The following is a 27281-nucleotide window of genomic DNA, read 5'->3' as shown; positions in this document are numbered from 1 at the left end:
TCACTCCAGTGGATGGGGCGTTTTCACCAGTCTTGCCCATTTTTTTTCTTGCAATGTCACTGGAGTGCCTTGAGCACGCAGCCTAATTCTACAAACAGAGCAGCCCCTCTGTCCTTATCAACCTCCCACAGACCGCGAAGCCCTCAGTGTGCCTCTGTCCTTTGCCACAGACATGAGGTTCAAATTCCCTCTCATGGCCATTGGCCTGGAAGTTGCCATGATTGTTTTATTTGGATTATTTGTTCGGTATGAAACGGATCAGAACGTTTCCCAGCAGCCCAACAGCACCAAGTCACCTACCGTGGATGTGGACAGATACCTTGACTTGTATCCTCGTGAGTAAGCAATGTGCTTCTTATTGTACATTTCTGGGTTCTCAGAATGTGAACCCATTTTAGGTTCTCAGAATGTGAGGTCTGTGAATACTGTAACCCCTAGCACTCTACATGGGAGCTCCTTATAGAATTATGTGATAATTCTGAGTGCTAAGGTTATTATAAGTTTATGCTGGGGCATCTGGTCTCTGTAGTTAATGTGTTTGGATAGAATCTGTGTTTATTAAAATGTCAGAACAAGAAGCTGAAAATGTAAATAATTGATCAATATTTTGTGTTGCCTACATGCTGCTAAATGACCATATTTTTCCCTTCATCACTAGTTCTGCAAGGTATAAAAATATCCCCCCCTCCAAAAAAAAAGACTCAAAGTTAACTTTGGAGGAGAAAGAGTAGAAACAAAATGGAATATTGAGAAGGAATTCATGTAAGGGTCTTAAGGTATAAGAAGGCGTATTAAGGATGATATAGGATGTAAATGATGTACTCGAGGTTTTACAATACTCTGAAAGGAAGACCGTTTGTTCCTCTGAGAGGAGAAGAAACGTGTGAGCACCTGACATATTTTAAAAGCAGGACCCTTCCCTGGGAAAGGCGACTGGAGGAAAGAAGGGATTTAGTTTCAAGTTTGGACAGGCAGGCTATGAAATACTTAGTATAAAAATAATAACTACCATTTACTGACTGCTTACTATGAGCCAGGCATATTCATCACCTTGTTAACCAGGGAGAGAGGCTGTAATATAATCCTGTTATACAGACTGATTTTTCAGTGAGGCACAAATAATTTTAGTATTTATTATTTATTAGATGTTAAATTTTATTAATTTATTAAATTATTTTTGTAACAATATTCATTATAGTTCTATAGCATATGTCTAAGCTTTTTTAAAAAATATGACATTTGTTCTCTCATTCCTACACATTTTTGAGGGAGTTTATATAATGGGGAGTATTCTCATGTAGAAACTGTGACCTAGAGTTGCCAAGCGACTCAGCCAAAATGCACGTTCGCAAGTTAAGGGCAGAGTTAGGACCATAAGTCAGAGACTCGGGGTCCAAATCTAGTTCTCTTTACACTACATCGATATCCAAAAGGGTTCTTGATGAAAGAATTTTATAATTTGCAAGTTCAAGAACACCAAAACAGAAAAGAATTCTGTTCAACTCTGTATGCTTTTGTACATTTCGTTTCTTCATCCAGTAAACATTTTTACTATGCACCAAGCATGTGCTACAGCAAACTTACTCAAAGATAAAACAAGTAAGATGTCTTTATTGTAAGACTCCACTGTTTGGTACACATGTAAACGAAGAGCTGCAGTATGGCATAGAAACAAAATGCCAAAACTATAATCTAAGATTAGTGTTATTCAAATAAAGTTATCTTAAGAGATCAAAAGCTTTGTAATTTTCATAATTCAAGCTGAATTCTCTCAGTTCCAGTGTCAACACTCATAGGTAAAACTTCAATTCAGAATTTAAGATAAAAGCCAAGTTGGAGAGAAGAGTTAGTAAACATGGTCATTTTTTTCAATCGCCTAGCAATCATATAACCTTTATACTCTGCTTGCAAGGAACACAGAAATTCATTCATTTTATGATGCATTAAGAAAATATCTATTTAGCTCCCAATTCTCATCAAGCCATCTTCAAGGTCCTAGGCTCTAGGCAGTAAATAAAGCAAAGCAAACAAAACAAGCAAAGTCCACGCCCTTACTATTACCGAAAGTGGAGTCTGGCTGCTCGCCGCTCAAAAGCCAATAAAGAAGCAAGTTTGGTGGAAAGGAAGGTTTGCTTTATTATAGCTGCTGCAACTGAGGGGGAGGGCAGACTCCTGTCCAAAGGCCAACTCCCCCCCGCCCCCCGACAATCTGGGCGCAAGAGCTTTTATAGACGGAGGGAGGGGGCTACATGCAGAAACAGCACAGTCAGCTCTGACAGTCCTCTTGATATTGGTCATCAGGGGTCTGATCAGTGTCATATTGATTAAGTACAGTTAGTCTTTAGTTCCAGGGTTGGTTTGTTCCCATTTCTTTGAGGCCAATTCTCAGAACTGTGACAGCATATGTCATGGCTACAGTCTGTTCATCATGTAGTTAACTTCTTCCACCTGGCCGGGGTTTCGGTGTCTATAAGGCAGCTCACAGCATGCGGCTCAGGGTATTATCCATAGCCCATGAGGAGGAACTAAAGGTCCTTGACTTTGGTTAAGGACTAAACTATTATTATTTAGTCTTTTTGGACTGCTATTCTTTGCTTCTGCATTTTCTCACTTCTATTAAACTTATTCTTTGGCTAGAGTTTTTCCACAGACAAAAGGCAGGTGGAGAACATGGATGGGGGGAGGACCATAGGGTCCTGCTCTATTTCATTATGAAGATTACATTCCAATGGGGAAACCCAGACCATATATACACACACACACACACACACACACACACACACACACATATACATATATATATGAATAGATATATATTCAATATGTATATATATATTCATATTCATATGTATGCTGTGCTGGGAGGGGAAAAGCATTTACACATATATACATATATGTATATATGTGTATATATATACATATACATATGCATATCTGCGTATAATACAAGCAAACGTATACATGTATATATTTGCTTGTATGTTATACATACACACAGCACACTGCCATACACTCGCACACACACACTCACATGGTAATAAAATGCCACAGCAATAAACAAAGCAATATTTACAAAAACAGATGTACCTGGACAAGGGGGATATCCTTTCAGCCTTTCTCAACCAGAGTTATGTGAATGAATTAAGTCTTACTAGCCCAAGGCATCCACTGCGTACAATTAATTAACTTCTCTTCTGTGCTTATACAGTGGTACCAATCCTGTACCATCTTTGAGAGAACTAGAAAATAATTACTTAAATCATTGTCTTGTTTCATGGTTTAAATGAGAAATCTGATTGAGAAAGGCAGTTAATGTAGAGTCTGGATAGGTCTTTTTGATATGAAGTGACATTAAACAGAACTAAAAGAGGCAAGAGAATAAGCTATATGGAAACGGAACAAGGACATTTTATATGGAAGAAACAGCAAGCGCCAAGGCCCTGGGGTATTTAGTAAACGCAGTGAGCAAGCAGGGAAAACAAACTCAGAAGTGTGAGAGTTCGGGTGCTACAGAGCCTTGTAGACCGTTGTAAGCAAACTGTTTTTATTATGAGTTGATAAACAATTGGAGGACTTTGAGAGGAGGAGTATGATATGACTTAAGTTTTAAAGACATTCTTCTGGATGCTAAGTAGAAAAGAGTTTGTAGGGGATCAAGGGAACAACTAGGAAGTCATATTATGAGAACCATCCAGTAATCCTGAAGAGATATGAAAGTAGGCGGGACCAAGGTCATAATGGAGGAAGTTCCGAGAAATGGTCAAATTCTGGCTATAACTTGAAAGTATCGCTAAAAGGATTTTCTGTTATATCAGCTGTATCAAACATGAAAACAAGAGAGGGATCAAAAAATGATATCTAGGGCAGGATTCTTTTTCACTTCTTTAAGGAAACATCAAATCACAGTTCCAATAATAATAATGATTAACAATCAACAGCCAACACACACACACAGACACACAGACACACACAAACCACAACATCTTCCTCACTGTAAGGGTAGTGAAGCCAAGACATAGGTGGGGGCAGGATAGGGAAGAAGAATTTAAGCAATAGAGGCCCCTGGGGGCCCAGAAGAAGGGCATTAAGCAGAACACAAAGTGAAATTTTACATGGAAGGCAGTCTTCACTCATTCAAAATGCTCCCCATAACTCAAGTCTATACACAATTAAAAGTTCTCTCTTCTGTAAGGTGGCTCCCAAGATCTAAAATTCTGGTTAGTACTAATCTTCCAGTTCAGCTATGTTATCACTGGTTAAGATATTTTGTAGAACAGCCCTAGAAACCACACAATTATACTAATTATACCTATATATTTTTTCGTACATTTCAAACAATTGACGTACATCAAACTTATGCAACAGCATAAGTCACTGGAGAGAAGATTATTAAATATTCACTCACTAAGAAGCAAAGTTCAAGTCAAGTCAACAAACATTTGGGGGCACCTACCTAGCACCATGGACTGTGCCAAGTTCAGGGGTTCAAGCACAGAAGAGCCTCATTTCCTGCCTAAGAAGCTCACAGGGAGTTTCACCAGTTCTCAGTTGCAGTGTGGTGAAAGCTATGAATTTTTCACAAATAAATAAAGTAGGACCTTAATTTATATTTAAAATAAATTCAATAGGATATAAGTTTATTCATCTCTCTCCTCTCTTGTATTCCTCACTATGCAATGCAGAGAAATCCTGGCATCTGCTCCCATCCCAGGGCACAACTACAGAAGTGGGCAACACACCTGAATATCACATTGCATGTCATGACGGACCCCAGAGAAACTCATTTGAGGAACTAAATACACTCCACGGTTTTTGGCCTTCATGGCACCCAGCAAAGTGTTGGCCACTTTGTTGAGGCAAATAATTTGAAAAGGAATGACATTTGGCTGTGACTGTCAACTAATCCTTGCTAACACGTAGCAAGACTAGAGAAAAGTAAAGTTTAAGGAGAAGGCTCCTTGAAGGCTGTTAACATGTTATTAGAGATTCTACAAACACAAGGTCTTTAATGCCTACAGGACATTAAAACCACATCAACGAACTTTATGTCCTCTGTTAAATATTAGAATCCATTAGTCTATCTTGAACTTTGAGTGGATCCCATGTGTGATCTTGTTACATTGATCATTTGAAAAATACTGATTCACAGTTATGCGGATACTCCAAATGTTGACATATTTCATTATATAATATCAAAAAAGGATACTTGTTAATATCACCAAAAATCTCACCAGAAACCCCAAGAAGTTTCAGAAAACTGACAAGCTTGTAGTGGCAGACATAAATTTTCTGAAATTCTAATTTTTTAATTTACTTCTAATTTTTTAATTTACTTCTTATATAATTAAGTATAGTTGATTCACAATGTTGCATTAGTTTCTGGTGGAATTCTAAGTTTTTTTAAAACTCAAAATGTATTACTGGCAACAAATATTGTGAGTTCTTTTCATTGAAATCAAAACATCATTTCGTTCATTTTTCAGAAAAAGTTAATACCCATTTGAAAAACCATAGTTTATATCAATTTTTTCCAAAAAAAAAAAAAGGAGTTCTGTGGAAAAGTTGCTCACTCAGTTCATAACTCAAACAATAACAAACGTGCTTTTTCTTTTCTGAGACAACGATCATGTTTCAGTAGTGCTTTATGTGTAAAGACATGTATGAGAGGGTCAGTAGTTACAATTAATAATTTTTACTGATTCATCAAGGAATTTGTAAGTAAAATTGGCCTTTTTTTACTGCAAGTGTGTGGTCATGAAGAATACCAGACTACTAATTCAGCTTGGTGCCACTGCTTTCATTCATGCTAAAGTACAAGTAGTTTTCTATACCATTGTTTTTCATCATCTGCGGAAATATCAACACAGTGAAAAAGTCAAATATCATCCTGAATTAGAATTATCATAAAAATAATTTTAACTTCAGATTCCCTGAAAGTGCTTCCAAGATGCCCAAGATGTCTGCAGATCACACTTGAAGAATTACTGAAGATATAGGTAAACTGGCAACGAATGTACACAGCACTAGAAATTATTTTATGAATTTCAATACCAGCAACAGATTAGTACGATGATTTTTAAAATCTCAATTTAAGAATATGCTCCTATATTTATTCAGATATCATTTTATTTATTTATTTATTTAGGAAGGCAGGCAGGCAGGCAGGCAGGCTGCGCCGTGCGGCTTGCAGGATCTTATTTCCCTGACCAGGGATTGAACCCAGGCCAGGGCAGTGAAAGCACCGAGTTCTAACCACTGGAACACCAGGGAATTCCTCATTCAGTTCATTTATTACAAAAGATTCAGCAAATCTAGATATAGACAGGCAAAAGGTTCCAAAAAGTGCAGGGTAATGATTCCTAGGAAATTGTTTGCTGCTATCCTAAGTGATACAATGCTTGAATTAACATGCTGTGTTTTATAATCTAACAATAAGATACCAGCCTCCTGTATGCTGCCTTTGAGTTGACTCATTTTGTTTACTTAAAAGGACTGGAAGCAATGAGCACAAACAGAACCCATATCTTGGCTTCTAACTACCATTTTCCCCTCAGAGGCTCATTCCAGGTCAGGGCAAAGAAAGCTCAAGGTAAGCCAAGTGCATAAAGACTAATGGGGGCGTGTCAAGAGAACACAAGATCCTACCTGAAAGAGCACCAGCTAGCCAAATTGGGGATAAATAGAGCATTAAAAATAATAATGGTATGTCGGTGATAGATTATAACACACTGAAACAAAGAAAAATTGATGATAAACGGGCATAGACAAGCACATAAACAAATGAAATAAAACCAGAGGAACGTGCACAATGTTACAGCTGTGCCCAGCAACACTGTGCAGAGCATCTGGTTCTTGAGGGTCATCTAGAAGTATGCCAGGTAAAGAAGTGTTGGGTATAGGGGAATTCCCTGGCGGTCCAGTTGTTAGGACTCGGCACTCTCACTGCCAGCGTGCCAGGTTCAATCCCTGGTCAGGGAAGTAAGATCCCACAAGCCACGTGGCGTGGCCAAAAAAAGAAAAAGTGTTGGAGGTGGGATGGGGCGGACATTCTAGGCAGCAGGCGTGTACAACAAATAGAGGAGAAGGAAGGTTCTGTTTCATTTTTTTTGTTGGTTGGTGGTAGGAGAGGGAGAGTTGGAATCATCAGCTGCATTTTAAAGGCATTGAGTTATCAGGGCTTAAAAGATACCCTAGTCCAAGATAAATGTGAAGTAAAATATAGAACAAGAATACCAGACATTGCCAAGTTTACTTTAGAGGTTAAAGTTGCCTGCTATTGATGGAGACAAATACTGTATCACTTACACATGGAGTCTAAAAAATAATACAAATGAATCTATATACAAAACAGACACAGACTCACAGACATAGAAAACAAACTTATGGTTACCAAAGGGGAAAGGGAACAGGGATGGACAAATTAGGAGTATGGGATTAACAGACATAAACTACTATACATAAAGTAAATAAGCAACAAGGATTTACTATATAGCACAGGGAATGTTACCCAATATCTTGTAATAGCCTATAATGGAACATAATCTGAAAAAAAAAAAAAAGGCAGGGCCTCCCTGGTGGCGCAGTGGTTGAGAGTCCGCCTGCCGATGCAGGGGATACGGGTTCGTGCCCCGGTCTGGGAGGATCCCATATACCGCGGAGCGGCTGGGCCCGTGAGCCATGGCTGCTGAGCCTGTGCATCCGGAGCCTGTGCTCCGCAACGGGAGAGGCCACAACAGTGAGAGGCCCGCGTACCACAAAAAAAAAAAAAAAAAAAAAAAAAAAAAAGGCAAATCACTATGCCTTATACCTGAAACTAACACAGTATTGTAAATCAACTATACTTCAATTTTTTAAAATTGCCTGCTACTGAGAATATCTGATTTAGACAAGTCTTGGCAGTCCTTAAAACCTGTCAGAGACTTCACAAAAGTTCCAATCACTAAAGAAATCCCTTTTTCCTTCTATGAAGAGGATACTTAATTCCTTTAATGGCAGAGTCTTGCACCATAAAACTAAACTCATGACCCTCTCCTTTGTCCCCACCCGCAAAAAAAAATTCCTAGTGCAGGATGAAAGACAATACATAATCCTAACTGTTTATAAAGCTTTTTATCCATACCTTTCATACAGAATCATTATTTGTCAAGAGCCTTCTCAACGTTGTGAGCTCTCTTAGAGGAGGTTCTTAAAGCCCCCATTGTGGCGAAAAGCAGTAACAAGAATTAGATTTGGGGGAGGGGTGGGAAACAGTGGAGCACTGTTAATACAAGAAATTCCTCCCTCTATATAATGTCTGGTTTTCCAACAAAGGAAGAGGGGGATAGAATCTGAATAATTATTACTCCCAGTGTGAGACATTACAAAATTAGTTAAATCAATTTTTAAATTAGTTGGTTATTGCACACTTTAAAATCAGCTGATGACAGGAGGAACAAGAGTACTCTCGGAAAAAAGAAAAGAATGTTTAGAAAAACAACTTGGCGTAATGAAAAAAAAAAACACAGTGAAGACAGTGAGACTGAGTTCTTATTTTTATTTTAGTTTTGTGATTATAAACAACTCACCTAACTTCTCTAGATCTTAGAGTCCTGACCTAAAAACAAAATAAAATAAATGAAACAACTTATAGAGCTAGTAGAGACTTTGGGCTTCATCTAATCCAAACTGTTCTTTAAAGAGGAGAAAACTGAGTTGCAGAAAGGTCGAGGAAAATCATAAACAGTAAGTCGTGCATACTCTCTGAGCTCCACTCCAACTTAGTCTATGATCTAAATCAAATGTTTACATAAAAAATTTAAATAGTGGTAAAACAATCTGTAAAAACAGATGAATGTATGTAGTCACCTATATTTCCAAAATCAAACAGGTTGATGTTAGTTGACAGTTGCCCATCGGCAGGTCAGGTAAAATCCCAATTCTGAAGTTCTCTGGGAAGATATGAGATGAGGGTGGGCATCCAGAATGCGGGTATAAGTCAGATTATTGCCAATAGGCATTATCTCACTAGGAAAAAAAAAAAAAGACTGCAGCATTCTCCTCTCTGAGACCTCCCTCAAAGCTGCTAAGGAGAGGGAATCTTCAGAAATCTAATTTTTCCTTTTTCACCCTCCTCAGACTGACTGTCTTGGGAGGTTGCACCAACAAACAATAAAATGACCAAAAGGCTCACTGCTTGGATGGGGTCGAAAGAATAATGACACTGTGTGTGCCCGAATCAGCAAGTTTGGTCTGGCTTTCTCATTCTCTTTATTACATTTGCAGCACTCAAATACAAGTGAGACTAGCTTCTAGACCACCAAAGGAACCTCGTAATTCAGCCTATGATACCAACTTCTGTCTGTCCTGCTATTTGTCATAGAGTAAAATGGTAGGGTAAGTCCCCATGGCTCCAACCAGCCCTTTTCAAATACTGGGAATCTTTGGAAAGACAGCATCTTCATCCACTTCCAGGTCTGTGATCACTGCTACAGATTAGTTGATCGGGTTTAATCCGAAAAGTTTGGAAAAAATGTAGTATGCAAGCTGTGTTGGGGAGAGAGTCAGGACAGTTCTACAGAGACGAGGGGAGCCCAAAGGGAAGGTGCTAAGAGCGACATTAGCCTGAAAGAAGGTTATTCGGGAGTGTCTTATGAACACCTGCAGCAGAAGTGTTTGGGAAGAGAGAGAAGCCTCAGCTGACCCCACCAGAAACTCTGAGACTGGGATTGTCTAGCTTCAGGTGGCCCTCTCCTGAGGCAAGGGGATGCACATGTGAACCAGACACTGGGCTCAGGCTTCCCGAGGGAAGGCCTGTGACCTGTATAAGACAAGAGTGTTTCCCAGAGGGAAGGGAGAGCTGTCCCCTGGCAGCACTCCCTACAGCCCTAGGAAATGTGAAATATAGCTTTTGCAGTATTGCAGATGAGAACACTGAAGCTCCCAGAGAATAAGTGACTTGCCCAAGGTCTCACAGTCACATGATACAATTGGGGGATATCAGCCTACAGCTCCAGAACCAAGTCAAGTATCTGTTCCTCAAGAGGATACAGCCTTCCTTCCATTGGCTTAGAAAGTGTTAACAAAGACATTATCCCATATGACTTGAATAATGATCTAGTAAGATTTCCAGGGCTGGTCCTATTATACACATTTGATAGATAAAGACAGCAGCTCATTGATTTAGTCAATGTTGCCTCTTTTCCTATATGCACGCTTTTATGACAGATTCAGGGGAGCAAAGGATGAGTATGCCCTAATCCCTTCAATCAGGAAACTCACAATCTAGTGCAGGCAATGGACACCTCTCCAAATAACTATTACAGTGTGATACGTGCTAAATAAATGGTAATGCAATGTGACAAATGCTAAAGCTGAGGTTTGGGAAAGACAAGAGGAAATATTAATTTTCCCTGAAAATATTGGGAAAGTCTGAAAGAGCAGGTGATACTTGCACTGTGTTTTGCAAAGTTTTCCTCAGGTGGAAAGTAATGGAAAACTCTTCAGGGAGAGGATGAAAGACACACTGGTATGATAGTGCATAGTCTTCCAAGAAAAGGCTCAAACACTGAATAATTTGCCCAAGGTCTCCTGGCTGGTAAGTAACGAAGCTGGCACTTGAACCCAGCCTTTGGCAGCCCAGTTAACATTCCCTTTGTAGTGTTCTCTGAAAAGGATGTAACACTTAGTAAATGGAATATGCTATGATGTAACACTTTCTGAGTGGTCCTCTTATGCAGATTTTTTTTCCTCTGCTCTTTTGCAGTCTTCCAAGATGTGCACGTTATGATATTTGCTGGGTTTGGCTTCCTCATGACCTTCTTGCGAAAATATGGCTTCAGCAGTGTGGGCATCAACCTACTCATTGCTGCTCTGGGCCTCCAGTGGGGCACTATTGCACAGGGGATCCTGCAGAGCCATGGAGAGAAATTCCACATTGAAATCAAAAAGTGAGCACCCCTTATTTTCCAACCATTGTGCTTTCAGAGCAATTGTTTCTCTGCTTAGTCTCTTGACAGTCAGCCTCTGAACTGGCTTGCAGATTGTTTCCTTTCCATGATAGAAGATCGTTGGGATCCAAGGATCTAAATCAATGCCTTGCTCAACTGAGCTGGACCATACATTCATGTCTATATCCACTATGATTTGACCTTAAGGGTATGACAAATCTCCTTCCATAAAATTATTATTCCTTCCTTATTAAGGTAATAATAATTATTATTCCTTAACCTTATTAAGGTAAAACCCTAAATGAGGTAAAGAACAGGTAGGTTAAAGGAAATGTGAGAGCAACTAAAGATTGTATGGTAATTGGAGATGGGGGTGGGCAAGGACGTGGGAGAGGATAAAAGTAGGCCTGGGAGAAGCACCTGATGGGAACAGGTGGGAAGAGGGCCCTTGAACTCTGGACAGGCTGATGCTGTAGTTCATTACAACTCACATATGTGGGGTGTGAATTATTCTTCAATGTCTTCTTTCTTCTTCCCTCAGCATGATAAATGCAGACTTCAGTACAGTCGCAGTTCTGATTTCTTTTGGAGCTGTCCTGGGAAAAACAAGTCCAATCCAAATGCTGACCATGACAATTTTAGAAATTGCTGTCTTTGCTGTCAATGAACATCTGGTTGTCGAGGTATTTGGGGTGAGTGTTCTAGTGATACTTACCTAGCTTTGAACATCACAACACATGTATTGGATGCCCACTATATTCAGGGACAAACCTTGGTGACAGTGATACCATAGCAAATAGTAATCAAGTCATCATTTGGGTGCCTACTGTAAACCAGGAGTTTTATAAACATTATTATTAATTATTATTATTTATTTATTTATGGCTGCGTTGGGTCTTTGTTTCTGTGCAAGGGCTTTCTCTAGTTGCGGCAAGTGGGGGCCACTCTTCACCGCAGTGCACGGGCCTCTCACTATCGCGGCCTCTCTTGTTGTGGAGCACAGGCTCCAGACGCGCAGGCTCAGTAGTTGTGGCTCACGGGCCTAGTTGCTCCGCGGCATGTGGGATCTTCCCAGACCAGGGCTCAAACCCGTGTCCCCTGCATTGGCAGGCAGACTCTCAACCACTGCGCCACCAGGGAAGCCCTTATAAACATTATTTAATTGCAGTATCACCACAACAGTGTAAAGTAGGTATTATGATGTTACTATTTATACACGATAAAACTGATGATCACAGATGCTAAATGACTTACTTGCCTGAATCTGAATTCAAATCCAGAATTTTCTAGCTCTACAACTCTTTTTATTAAAATACATTTTCTATCAATGATCAATTCCTATTTAATTTCAACTACTCATTGAATAGCTCTTTCAAAGCCTTTTATTAAAGCTTAGATGAAATTTCTTCTCCTCCATGAAAATCTCATTGATTCCCCCAAGGAAAATAAATAGAATATTTCTGGGCACTCTCCAGTATTTTATTTATGCCTCTATTGAACATGTAATTCAATAGCAAATACTTTTGGTAACTTTCTAGGTGTCATGTGTTGGTGATTCAGTGACAAACAAATAGTTAAGGTCTCTGTCTTCATAGGGTTTACAACCTAGTGGGGGAGACAGACATCCAACAAATGATCATACATTCAACCATCTACCTATAGAATCATGCACACACACACAAAAAATATTATTATAAATTGCTACACATGCTTTGAAAAAATAAATAGAGCAGCTCTGAAGGAGTATACCTAAAAGACCTAACTTAGACTGTGGAATCAAGGAAGACTTGTCTGAGGAAGTGACAGCTAAGCTGGACCTGAAAGGTACATAGGAGTTTATCAAGCATGAAAATTTAAATAAATTAATAAATGTGTATCATTTTCCTACTTTAATAAGTACAGAGTAATGCCTTGGGTTTGCAACACTGAACTTTCCATCTAGAGACAAGAAATGTAGAAAACTGGATCAAATCCATTGTGTCCTAAAGAGGGACCTAAAATGCACTTCTTCAAATGAATCTTGGACCTCAGCTGGTTTTCTTTTTCTTTGTTTTTTTCTTTTCTTTTTTTTTTTTTTTTTTTTTTTTGTGGTGGCACTGAGCAGCATGTGGGATCTTAGTTCCCAGACCAGGGATAGAACCTGTGCCCCCTGCAGTGGAAGCGCAGATCTTAACCACTGGACCGCCAGGGAAGTCCCTCAGCTGGTTTTCCTATCATCATTGCAGGGTGAAGCTTCTTGAAACTTCAAGTCTTTGAGTTACAAGGAAGTGAGCTTTTACTGCAATGTCAAGTGAATGCAAAAATCATGTTTGTTTTGTATCAAGTGCAATGCATAATATTTCACTGAGAATCTCCCTAACCTGGAAAAGTAACCTAAAATGTATTGAGTGCTCACTAAGGACCTAACAGTTGAAAAACATGGTCCCATCTAAATCTTACCACAAACTGTATTAGCTGGGTAACATTTCCCCATTTTACAGAACTGGAGATTCAAAAAAGTAGAGTAATTTGTCTAAAGTCACATCAGAGAAGTACCTGACTTAGGACTGAAAGTCAGTTCTGTGTGGCTCCAATGCTTGCACTTTTTTGTTTTTCACGATCCTGTTTTATTCCCTTTCTCTGACACATTTTTTCTCTCTCTTGATCTTTTTTTCTTTAACCCATGAAGCAGTTCTTTCATTGACCTCCCTCCTGTAGTGAGTTTCACTTCTATTTACATGAATGTTTTTCCACCCTCAGGCCTCTGATATTGGAGCATCAATGACCATCCATGCCTTTGGGGCCTACTTTGGTTTGGCTGTAGCAGGCGTCTTGTATCGATCAAGCCTGAAAGAAGGGCATCACAATGAAGAGTCTGTGTACTACTCGGACTTGTTTGCAATGATTGGTGAGTTGGGATGAACTTGCCTGATTCTTGTCTATTTGGTCAGACGCAAGGGAATACCCCTATTTTCCCCTAACTCTTAGATAACAAAGCATAAAAGTAAAGACATCTTGTCAGTGCCCAAGGCAAACGGCTTCCCCTGGGCTGCCTTCCATATTCAGAACTAATATCCCTTTTTGTGATTTACTACAGGGACTCTTTTTTTATGGATATTTTGGCCCAGCTTTAATTCGGCCATCGCTGATGCTGGAAAGAACCAGTACTTGGCCATTGTAAACACATACTTCTCTCTTGCCGCCAGCGTGGTTACAGCCTATGCATGCTCCAGCCTTCTTGAGAGCCGAGGCAAGCTCCATATGGTAAGTGCCATGTTAACCCCCATGGAACTTTCGCTAAGCGACCCTGATGGCTGCTCTGATGACTAGTTCACTTCTGCATCACTGATGAGCTGCCCGAACAAATCACAACACTGCAGACCTTGGAGAATAATCTGAAAATAACATTCCTTCATTCTTCAAATGTGTACTCTGGCAAATTAAAAGTGTTATCAAGGAATTTACAGTCTAGTAGGGAATATAATCATGCAAAAATGAAAGATCTGAAGTATATTTCTTTAATGATATAGCTAACTGTCCCCAAGTTCTTAGAAAATCTTTCTTAGAAACAGGAATTTCTACAAGAGTAGAAAAAGAGAGTGGGAGAATGCAAGTTGATTTTATTTTTCTAACAGCAGACACTTCTCTCAAAGAAATAACAACTAAATGTAATGTGGGATCCTGAATAGGATTCTGGAAAAGAAAAGGGATATTAGTGGGAATACTGGTGAAATTCAAAAAGGTATTTAATAATATTACGGCAAGGCTAATTTCCTAGTTCTACAGTGATGTAAGACGTTAACATTGGGGAAAACCGGGTGTGGTATATATGGAAACCCTCTGCAATATTTTTGTAACTCTTACATGTCTAAAATTATTTCAAGATCAAACTTTTTTTATATCTCCCCCAAAATAGTCTTTTGAGTTTCTTGCCTAAGAGCTTAAAGAAATATCAGTGAAGGAATAATCCTCAGATCAGCCACTCTTCTTTTCTGAGCTGAGGGAGAAAAAAGATATTGTACCAAAATATTATTCTTTTTTTAAATTTTATTTATTTATTTATTTATTTTGCTGCGTGCGGGCTTTCTCTAGTTGCCTCGAGCAGGGGCTACTCTTCATTGCGGTGCGCGGACTTCTCATTGCGGTGGCTTCTCTTGTTGCAGAGCACGGGCTCTAGGTGTTTCACTAGTCGTAGCACACAGGCTGAGTAGTTGTGGCGTGCAGGCTCTAGAGCACAGGCTCAGTAGTTGTGGCGCACGGAATTAGTTGCTCCATGGCATGTGGGATTTTCCCAGACCAGGGCTTGAACCCGTGTCCCCTGCATTGGCAGGTGAATTCTTAACCTCTGCACCACCAGGGAAGTCCCACTAAAATATTTCTAAGCATAGCTAAAGACATGTATTTCAGTTCTCTACAAATTGTTTCATGAGAAAAAATTGAAAACAATAAAAAGCAATCATACATGTACAGCTCAGTGGTACTTTCAGAAGTACTGATAACCTGTCTTCCTCTGGCAGAACAGTCAGAATATGATCTTTCTGAGGAATTCTGATAAATGGAAACTGGTTACTCTTTCCTCCACCCTCAAATGTTCTCAGAAGAGTGACACTTGCAAAAGCTGTTGTCTTTGATGTGTAATGTGTACATTTCAATGTCTCTAAATCCCCTCTTTGATTATTGGAATATCAGGGACTCTGCAAAAGCACACAGTGGCCACAGGCCTCTTTCAGTTCATGGTAACCACAAATGCATTCCAAAGCTGCATAAAGAGGCAGAACACTGCCAGAATAACTGCTGTATATTCCCACCCACCTACTACAACTTCTTTTGATTTCCTCACATCCCTCTCCATACCAGTCTTACTAACCTGATCTCTCATGCATGACCAAAGAACCCTACAACAAGGATACCAAGTGTCAACTGCTGGGAGGAAAGGCCTTCTGAAATTACAAAGAACCTTCTACTTAAAAAGGAATCCTGGGACTTCCCTGGTGGCACAGTGGTTAAGACGCCACGATCCCAGTGCAGGGGGCCTGGGTTCGATCCCTGGTCAGAGAACTAGATCCCACATGCATGCCACAACTAAGAGTTCACATGCCACAGTTAAGGAGCCCTTGAGTCGCAACGAAGGAGCCTGCCTGCCACAACTAAGGCTGAGTGCAACCAAACAAATAAATAAAAATTTTAAAAATAAATAAAAAGTCCATTCCCCAATAATATCAAAAAAAAAAAAGAACGAATCCATAACCCTTCCAACTGAAGAATGTGTGGTGTGTGGAATCCACTGAACCCACGATTGCTATAGTCCTTCTGAACTCCTCCTCCTTCCTCTCACCTCACTCACATTTCTGTGCCCTACACAGGTTCACATTCAGAATGCAACCCTTGCTGGAGGAGTGGCTGTGGGCACTAGTGCAGACATGGCAAATACCCCATACTATGCTATGATCATTGGGAGCATTGCAGGAATGGTCTCCGTGTTTGGGTTCAAGTTTCTGACTGTAAGTATGAACAGACACTCTGAGTCAAACTCTGGATCTGCCCCATCATCTTCTCACATCCCACCGGCAGAGAAAAGCTATGACAAGTCCTTTCCTAAGCACCTCTCCTTGGGTCATTCAACATGTCAGTGTTCCAGTGGTTTCTACTCTTTCTTGCTTTCTTTTGTTTATATCAGTTACTTATAACAGTATGAACTGAACGTACTTGTATTACTTTTCTCAGGGCAGTTCCATTAAAGGTTTTGTTGTTGTTGATGTTTGTTTTGCATAATTAAGGACTCTGAGCCCTATTCATGGGATTTAGGATACCATCAGTAGGTAAGAATGAGTAGGAGTTAAAGTCACTCACCTTCAAATCTATCTACCTAAGACTGAAATGAGCAGTTTTGCCACCAGTGTATTCAGATTCTTTGATGTGAGCAGGTGTCAGATGAAGATAGGGAACTGGCCTGCAGATAAAAATTTTCCTGCATGGTCATTGACTTCAGTCACACAGCTCTCTATAGCTAACAAAATAATAAAGCTTCCTCTTTTTACAATTTTAGCCATTTTTCACTACTAAACTGAGGATCCACGATACGTGTGGGGTCCATAACCTACACGGCTTACCTGGTGTGATAGGCGGCCTCGCCAGCATTGTGTTCATAGCCTTGGAGACAGCTGACACGTGAGTGAAAGAATGGGTTTTCCTATTCCCCAAGGTCAAGTGCTGTTTTCTCTTACTCTTAGAGAAACCCAGTGATGAGAGAGCTTTTTCTTTAGCAGTCCAGACCACAGTTTGTAAGTACTGTTCTTATTGAAGCCAAAGAGACACAACCAAGATAAAAGAATTGTATTGGAAGATGTTTCTTAATCAGCATTATTAATTGTTTTTTTGGTTTAATTAACGTGTTAATTTAAATTTCTCTACCATAGGCAACTGTCTCATTGCAGATAGGACAATTTGATCACCACATTCAGATTATAGTAGGCTTACTCTTTTACTTGGTCCTACCAAAGTCAAGCATATGGGGCATATGTGATGAACTGGCAACTTTTGCATCCAATCCACACAAAGAAGAATGAGTTAGCATAATGTGGACAGCATTTGGATCTGGGGAATCAGAAAGACGGGCATATGGTTCCAACTTTGCTACCTAGTTAAGTGGCTTTTGACAAGTCACTCAGCATTTCTGGTTCTAAGTTTTCTCATCTGTAAAATGAGAGACTTGTACTATTTATTCTCTGAAATCCCTTCCAGGCTCTAACAGACTTAGATTCTTCCCCAAGTGGCCAGAGAAAGAACAGCCATCAGTCAAATTTAGGAGAATGGAAGTGATGCCATAAGCCATCAGTCGTAATTTTATGCAACAAGATTAGAACAATTTGATATGAATGTCATCCATACAAAACAGCTAGGAAAATTGTAGAGTTCAGATCACTCAGGGAGTAAGGAAGGAGGAATCAAAATGCTCGATTTTTGATTGAAAACATGAGGAAAAGGTGAATGTGTTTGATGATGTCTCAACAAGACCACTGGATGGAGTTATATAATATGAAAAGAAAGTGTTTCTCTTCCATTTTAGCAGATTAAAATATTACCATGTTAAGACCAGTAATGATAAATATTTGAAAAACTTGCTTCATCATATTTTCTACTGAATAGAAAATTTGCTTCCTCTTCATGTGTATAGGTGACCCATTTCTTCTGTTTTTTTTTTTTTTACTACTTTTGTAAATTTGGAGGACAACCCCAGAAATATCACATCTTCTTTTAGTTCTTTCCAGGACCCAACAGTGTTGAGACCAAACACTGATGTATTTTAATGCAAATCAAGCGTGACAAAAGTTTGAGTTAAAGAGTTCAACTCCTAAGTATTATAGTGTGTAAATGTTCTGCACACACACTTAAGAGGTGTCTCAGGATTAGAAATAGAGGAATTCTTGAGCATCATGCCTGGATCAGTTCCATAGATGCAATAAAACTAGTCTGTCTGGCTCTCAAAGGCTGGGTCTTGCTGGGTGGTCAGATTTGGGGTAGGTTTCATGGTTAAGAGTCTAATGCTTGGGTATACAGGTTTAACAACTTCTTAATTTACTCAGGAGGCGTTGAGGGGGGCAAGCCTTGGAAGGCCCATTCACATGTGTGGGTAAAATTCACACATATTTCACACAGCAGATAAAATACATTTGTACAAGAGCCAAATCTATTTACTCACATGTGTCTACTCAGAATATTAAAATGCAAATCGGGTTTCTTGGTAAGCATAGAACAAGGAGAAGTTAATATACTTAAGGGACATTTTTTCAAGTTACGGCAGCTTTACTCTAACAGTGCTGTTAATTTTGTCTAACTCAGTGTTTTCCAAGCCTATTTTATCATGGAATAACTTTCATCAAAAACATCTTTTAGGGCTTCCCTGGTGGCGCAGTGGTTGAGAGCCCGCCTGCCGATGCAGGCCCGTGAGCCATGGCCGTTGAGCCTGCGCGTCCGGAGCCTGTGCTCCGCAACGGGAGAGGCCACAACAGCGCGAGGCCCACATACCGCAAAAAAAACCCCACAAAAAACATCTTTTAATACCTTGTAAAAGATCTTGGCAAATTCTGGTAAAATTAACAGGCAGCTTACAAAAGAAGAAAATCAGATGAGTAAATACATATTAAATATTCAACCTTGCTAGTAATCAAAGAAATGCAAATTAAAACAAGTTATCCATTTTTCAGTTATCAAATTGATAAAGATTTAATAAATTATAATATTGAATGTGGCTAAAGTGGAAAAATGGGGATATAAATTGTACAGGTCCTATTTGGAAAAGCCCTTAAGAAGAATATAAACCTTTACTGATAATCCCATTTCCAGATAGGTTTTATTTTAGGGAAATTATTGGACAAGTCCATAAGCATATTCCTAAGAGGATATATTCTCACAGCATATTTAAAAATATGAAACATCAGAAGCAACCTAAATATCCAACCTATAGAACTATAATTACAGTATATTTGTACAGTGTAATACTCTAGTAATTAAAATTATGATCCAGATCTACATTTATTGACCTGAAAAAACATTAAGATTTAATGGGAAAATCAGTATCATGACATGATTGCATTTTTATAAAAATACTTGCTTATATTTTACATGTTTATACTGATAAGACTGGAGGGAAATTAAACTTTTTCCCTTCTTTTCTTAATTAGTGGCTTTGAAATTTTTACAATGATCATATATTACTCGTACAATTTTTTCTTGAGTAGAAAAAAATTAATAAACCCTTCAAATAAAGAGAAAAAAAGGAATCTGAGTTAAGTACATTCTTTTCCCTGAAGGATGAGGAAGAAACAACACATTCTCCTAGTTCAATGGTTTGCTTTCCTGCAATAACTCAACTATTTGTTAATGGCCTGTTAAGAGTGAGGCACTGTGCTAAGGAGATTCCCACATGCCTAGTTCATTGACACCCTTATGCATTTCTATAGCTTTTTATCACATTCTTTTCTTCCCCAAATTATAAGGAATTTTTCACTCATTAAATTTTAAGGTAACTACTTCTAAGATAGAGATACTTTAATATTTTCGGTGAGTTGTCCCTACAATACATGGTAAAATTAGCTTTTCTGATTCTTAATTTCATCACAATTGTTTTTGGGGGGATGAAGTAAGGAGAGACGGCTGCTCACATTTGTTTTGTATATTGCTCCATTCTCAGTGCCTAGAAGGGAAGCTGGCACAGAGCAAGTACCCAATAAGTAGCTGTTGAATGAATCAGATTGCCAGTCAGAACCTTGTACCACATTTTTAGAAAATACTAAACCCTCTATGGAAGACCTTTTTTTTTTTTTTTAAAAAACATCTTTATTGGAGTATAATTGTTTTACATTGTTGTGTTAGTTTCTGCTGCATAACAAAGTGAATCAGCTATATGTATACATATATCCCCATATTCCCTCCCTCTTGAGTCTCCCTCCCAGCCCTCCCTATCCCACCCCTCTAGGTGGTCACAAAGCACCGAGCTGATCTCCCTGTGCTATGCGGTTGCTTCCCACTAGCTATCTATTTTACGTTTGGTAGTTTTGATACATCTCTCACTTCATCTCAGCTTACCCTTCCCCCTCCCTGTGTCCTCAAGTCCATTCTCTACAGCCACTATGGAGAACAATATGGAGTTTCCTTGAAAAACTAAAAATAGAACTATCCAGCAATCCCACTACTGGGCATATACCCTGAGAAAACCATAATTCAAAAAGAGACATGTACCGCAATGCTCATTGCAGCACTATTTACAATTGCCAGGACATGGAAGCAACCTAAGTGCCCATTGACAGATGGATGGATAAATAAAGAAGATGTGGCACATATATACAATGGAATATTACTCAGCCATAAAAAGAAACGAAATTGAGTTACTTGTAGTGAGGTGGATGGACCCAGAGTCTGTCATACAGAGTGAAATAAGTCAGAAAGAGAAAAACAAATACCGTGTGCTAACACATATATATGGAATCTGAGGAAGATCTTTTCATCATTCCTGAAGCAAAAGGTAGTTCCTGTTTAAGTGCTTGTAAGAATTTGTGAACGCTGATCAAGAGTTTCAAAGAAAATAAATATATGAGATAAAAGAAAAATTGTAACAAATGTTTGTTTGCTAGTATGTAATGATGCACTCCGGCCTGAAAGGGGCAGGCATGCTTGCCCTCAGGAGATGAGCTTTGTTTGCTGGCTTGGAAAAACAATGGAATTTTTTTGGCCTCCTAGGTCTGCCATGGCCATGCAGGCAGCTGCGCTAGGTTCTTCCATCGGAACAGCACTTGTTGGAGGGCTAGTCACAGGTGAGCATAAAAAGTAAACATATGTTTATATCTCATGCTCTCAGCATAATAGATGATAATAAATATTGGTAAATTTAAAATTTTTCTAAACTTCTGACAGTAATCATGTAAGCTCAAGGGGATGACTTTACAACAGTATTTTAATTACTTTGCAAGTTGATTTTCCTCTTCAGCATCATAACATGACTTATTTTCTCCCCACTTTCACAGGATTGATTCTAAAGATACCTATCTGGGGACAACCAGCTGACCAGGACTGCTATGATGATTCCGTTTATTGGGAGGTACTATATAGTGTTCTAAGGACGTACATGATGACTACACTAGGGAAAGTTTTGCTCACCTCATGTCTAGATGTCTGTGTGGCACCCCTATGATAAAATTGGTTGAACTCCCTACTTATAGAGAGAAATTGAGAAAATGTGCCCAGAAAGATAAAATCAGAAGCTATGATATTTTCCAAAGCAGAAACTGGATGAAGAAAAGACAGACTTTAGTTGGCAAGTGCCCTTTCACTCCTCTGAGAGCAATAAAAAAGCTCCTCATAAAACTATAAGAATCCTGGGCAGTGGTGTGAGATTTTACCCCACATATAAAAGTAGACGAAACAGGTAGAGCACGCAAGGTTGAAGAATTTCAGTGAGTACACAAGAGGTTCTAGGACTAACAAAACATCAGCTTCTTTCCATCCTCCAGTTTCTACCTCTTTATATCATTGCCATTTTCTCCCAAATTATTTCCTGCAAAGCTTAAGACTGATAGATATTTGGATGTGTTTCATGGGATTTTCAAAGAGAACAGGTTTGGGAAAGCGAATGTAGTCGGGGTGGGTGGGATAAATATTTTTGTTTTATTATTTTTTCCCAACTCAAACAATTTTTATTTCCAGTTTTTTCTAAGCTTGAATAATAATAACAGAAAATCTTTGTTTTGATACTAACCTCTGACAAGCCCAGTGAAAGAAACTATCAAAAGTGCCCTAATCTTTTCTTTTTTTCAGGTCCCTAGGAGGACAGAACTGGACATGCTCAGTCATTTCCATGCACATGGCAACCACAACCAGTTAGAACATGAAGCCTAAAAACCATTCCTGTGCCTCCGCCTCTTTTCCCATTGCCTAGACTTGAAATAAAATGGCAGCATCCAGTGAGAATATGGACCAGAATGGATAGATCCTGAGCCCCAAATGTCCAGTGTGAAAATGTTTTAACATAATCTGGTGCTGTCTCTTGGCATCAATGATCGTTTAGTTGAAGAAATGTGACATACAACAGATGGTCAAATGGATTCTATTCAGGACTCCCAGATTACTCTTGCCAGTGGGTAGGTACAGGGTGAACATTCCATGTATTTTCTTGTAACTTTTTTTTTTCCACATAGAGGAAAATTTACAAAGAAACCAACATTTTCTAATCATGTCTTAAGGTACGTAGTATGTCTTCAATCCCAAAGATGATAAAACCGAAGCCAATGAAACAATAATTTATGTAAGAACTCTATATAAGAAATAAGAAAGAAACGTATGTATGTAAAGCAATAATATGATTGTTTTTTGACTGAGCTCTCTTGACTTTAAAAATGGTCTAGTTAGTAATGTTATGCCTTTGTTTTGTCGGCTAAAAAAAAAAAGCACAACCTAAAAGTTGAGAATCATGTTCTATTTGGTAGACTTTCTGAGGACATAAGCCCGGGAGACAGCCTCTCAGAGAGTTCTGAGGGACTGCTTGGAAGAGGTAAGGGAGGAACCAGGATATACAGGAGTTTTGCAACAAAGACCAAGTAGTCAGAATATCAAAAGATTACTGTTAATTAAAGACAACCAGACATCCCAAGTTAATGAATTTAGCACTTTTCTATGTATGGGAAGATGCAAGAGTCTGGGCTTGTTGAAATCATTCCTTTGATGTGCACCTCAGCTATCTGGGGCCAGGAGCCTGTGTTTTCACATCCTGAGCCCCCTCAGGTGCACCACTAGGGGTGGCGACAGTGCCTGAGGGCTTGCTGGTAGGCATCCTGCTGTTTGCATCCTGAGCTCCTTCAGGGCTCACCCTCAAGAAAGGAGGTAGTGGCTTAAGGCTTCAACATCCTTTGTTTACTGATATGGCAGGCGACATGTTTCATTCACAGTTTGAATATTCTTATGCTTAACTTCCTTTGCATGTTTACTATTTGCAATAAGAGCTCAAATGCTATCTGACCAATGTCTGTTTTGTATAAAATTTCAGTGGATTAAATCTTATTATACAATAAAGCATTTGTCTTTTTTCTTTGGTGGTTAGAATTCATTTTAGTAACAAGCACACACACACATTACACACACATACACACACATTCCTCATACTTAGTCCATACTCAATTCAAATAAATTGTTACTATGTATTCACTACCAAAAAAATCAAGTTAATGTCTCATGTTATAGGGTACATTTTGAAGAATTGAGTTTTAGAAAAAGGTAACTGACATAGTCATATAAAACCATTTCTAGGGAAATAACATAAATTATTTTTCTCTCTGTTAACGCTGAAGATTTTTCTTCTATTTCTGGAGTCCTGGTCTTTTGCCAGGATGCGCTTAAGTATCAGTGAGGCCCTGCCATAATTAACATGACTTCAGTTCCTAGATGCTAGAACTGAAAAATGATAATAACAATTAATTATTTAATATGTTATTGCTCTGGGAAAATAGTGTAATTTATTTGTAGATCCTAAATATCTTACTAGATAAATAGGTGACTTCTTTCAAACCTGCATGAGTTTCTCTTTCAAATGGGCTTTTTGAAAAAGCTCACCTATAAAAGTCCACTGTCCCCACTCTTGCTATCGTCACAAAGAATCGTTTTCGACACCAGGATGTCCCAAGTCCTCCTCGTTCCTCTGATCATAAGGCAATATTCAGAGGGTCTCCAGAGAGTTCATTTGGATATGCAGGTCAATAGGTTTCAAAAAAAAAAACATTTATTCTGGGGCTTCCCTGGTGGTGCAGTGGTTGAGAGTCCGCCTGCCGATGCAGGGGACACGGGTTCATGCCCCGGTCCGGGAAGATCCCACATACCGCAGAGCGGCTGGGCCCGTGAGCCATGGCCACTGAGCCTGCGCGTCCGGAGCCTGTGCTCCGCAACGGGAGAGGCCACAACAGAGAGAGGCCCGCATACCGCAAAAAAAAAAACAACACATTTATTCTAAATTGGCTACTTGAATGCTCGACTGGGCAGCACGTATACTAAAATTGGAATGACATAGTGAAGAGTAGCAATGGCCCCTGCAAAAGGATGACACTCAAATTCATGAAGCATTCCCTATTTTATAAAAAGGGGGGGGGCACTTCCCTGGTGGTCCAGTGGCTACGACTCTGTGCTCCCAAAGCAGGGGGTCCGGGTTTGATCCCTGGTCAGGGAACTAGATCCCACATGCCTCAACTAAAGATCCTGCATGCCACAATGAAGATCCCACGTGCCACAACTAAGACCTGGTAGAGCCGAAATACAAAAAAAAAAAAAAAAAAAAAAAAGATGCATGGAATTTCCCCGGGCGGTCCTGTGGTTTAGACTCCGTGCTCCCAATGCTTCAGGGGGCATGGGTTTGATCCCTGGCTGGGGAACTAAGATCCCACAAGCCCTGTGGCATGGCTAAAAAAAAAAAAAAAAAATTACATTAAAAAAAAGATACAAACTATTATGTATAAAATAAGCTACATGAATATATTGTACAATACAGGGAATACAGCCAATATTTTATAATAAATAAAAATGGAGTATAACCTTTAAAAATTATGAATCACTATATTGTACACCTGTGACATATAATATTGTACATCAGCTATACTTCAATAAAGTGGCTCCTTGATATTTTTGTAATTTTTTCATCAACATAAATTCAAATGTCAACTTTCTGCATATTTTATTGGTATCCTCCTAAAATGAAACCTATTAAAGTATGACCAAATGTCCTCAGAAAATACTTGGATATTTTGCTCAATGCCTCTTTGAAATAACTAGACTTTCCACAAGTTTTTATTTTGAAACAATCTCAAGCTTTCAGAACAAGTTAGAAGTAGAGTACAAGGAACTGTTTCCTGAACCTTTTAAGTTTCTGGCCTCATTATCCCTGAATATGTTAGTATGTATTTCCTATTAACAAATATTCTCTCAACCAGAATATAATCATCAAAATCTGGAAATTAACATTGCTAAATTATGACCATTGTTAGCTGGGGCTGCCATAACAAAATACCATAGTTTGGGAAGCTTAAACGACAGAAATTTATTTTCTCATAGCTCTGGAAGCTGGAAGTCCAAGATCAAGGTGTTGGTCAATTTGGTTTCTGGTGAGAACCCTCTTCCTGGCTTGTAGATGTCTGCCTTCTCTTTGTGTGCTCACATGGCCTTTCCTAATTGTGTGAGCACAGAGAAACAAGAGAAAGCTCTTTGTCTTCTTATAAGGCAACCAATCCTGTCAGATTAGGACCTCACGCTTATGACTTCCTTTAACCTTAATTACTTCCTAAAATCTCTATCTCTAAATACAGTCACATTGGGGGGTTAGGGCTTCAACACGAATTTGAGAAACACAATTCAGTCCATAGCAACCATCAGATCCTGAGACCCAATTAAAGTTTCACCAAATGTCCCAATGATGCCCTAAACAGCAAAAGGATCCAGTTCAGAATCACATTTTTGCCTTTAGTTATCATTTCTCTCTAGTCCCTTAGTCTGTAACAGTTCCTCAGTCTGTCTTTGACTTTTATGACCTTGACACTTTTGAATATTATAGGCCAGTTATTTTGTAGAATAAAATAGGAAGGCCAGTGGCCTCCATCATTTCCTTAACTAACATACAGTAGTTCTATTTACTGACATCCATTTTACTCAACTCATGGAATTAAGCAAACTGTTCTATTACTGTAATCATATTATTCAAACAAGTATATGTTATCAGTTTACTTAATAATTGAATGATGCAATTTTAGCAACTTGCCAATATGGAGTCTTTCTAAAACACCCAATTCAATACTTATTCATACTTTACAAGTGCACTTAATGTGAGTGGTAATTTCTATGTTGACTTTATCAGAAAGTGCAAAGTTTGGGAGTTCCCAAGACCACACTCAGTTTCAATAATTTGTTAGAAAGATTTACACAATTCAGAAAAGCTATTACGCCTGTAGTTCCAGTTTATAATAGCAAAAGGATCCAGATTAAAATCAGGTGAAAGAAGCAGCACAAAAGACAGAGTCTAAGAAAGTTCCAGACACAGTCTTCCAGTGGTCCGCTCCCAGTGGAGTCAAGCGGACTGGGCTTACTAGCAGCAGTGATGTGTGGCAATGTGCATGAAGTACTGGCAACCAGAAAGATCACCCAGCCTTGGTTTCCAGGGCTTTTATTTGGGCTTTGTCACATACACTTGGCCAGTCACCCACATGGCTGACCTTAGTGTTTACCCTCCAGAGACTTAGCTATTGCCACACAGCCAAAGACCACACCATACACCATATTACCAGAGACCATCCAGGTGGCCCAAGGTTCCCAGGTAAACAAACACACTTTATCAAGCAGGACATTCCAAGGTTCAGGGGTTACCTCCCAGTAGCTCAGAGCAAAGGCCAGACCTCAAACAATTATATGTTATCAGTTTACTTAATACTTATTTGAATGATGCATTTTTAGTAACTTGCCTGTATAGAATCTTTCAAAAACATCCAACTCAATGCTCACTTGTTTTATAAATGCAATGAATGAAAGTGGTCATTTCTAGGTTGGCTATATTAGAAAGACTATAAAGACAAGTTGCTAAAACAACAACAACAAAAAAGAAACAAAGAAATTGCTCTTGCATCAGACAAGAGCAACATAGAAAATAAAATAGGGCTTCCCTGGTGGCACAGTGGTTGAGAGTCCGCCTGCCGATTCAGGGGACGCAGGTTCGTGCCCCGGTCCGGGAGGATCCCGCGTGCCACGGAGCAGCTGGGCCCGTGAGCAATGGCTTCTGGGCCTGCATGTCCGGAGCCTGTGCTCCGCAACGGGAGAGGCCACAACAGTGAGAGGCCCGTGTACCGCAAAAAAAAAATAAAA

At 39.2% G+C, this 27281-nt stretch overlaps 1 protein-coding gene across 1 annotated transcript; it reads left to right on the top strand.

Annotated features, from left to right (window-relative positions):
* Positions 1-157: 157 nt before the first annotated feature.
* Positions 158-22295, top strand: RHAG (Rh associated glycoprotein; the record flags this gene model as incomplete). Its single annotated transcript, XM_079713090.1, has 10 exons — positions 158-335; positions 10742-10925; positions 11467-11617; positions 13665-13812; positions 14002-14168; positions 16268-16405; positions 16951-17072; positions 21141-21214; positions 21425-21498; positions 22215-22295. The coding sequence occupies exons 1-10, from the start codon at positions 173-175 to the stop codon at positions 22293-22295; spliced, it is 1302 nt and encodes a 433-aa protein (XP_079569216.1). The 5' UTR covers positions 158-172.
* Between the last annotated feature and the right edge of the window lie 4986 nt (positions 22296-27281).

This window comes from Hyperoodon ampullatus (genome assembly GCF_949752795.1).
Source record: "Hyperoodon ampullatus genome assembly, chromosome: 10".
Classification (NCBI taxonomy): Eukaryota; Metazoa; Chordata; class Mammalia; order Artiodactyla; family Ziphiidae; genus Hyperoodon; species Hyperoodon ampullatus.
Note: the sequence above shows the minus strand (reverse complement) of the source record. Positions and strands in the feature narration are given on the sequence as shown.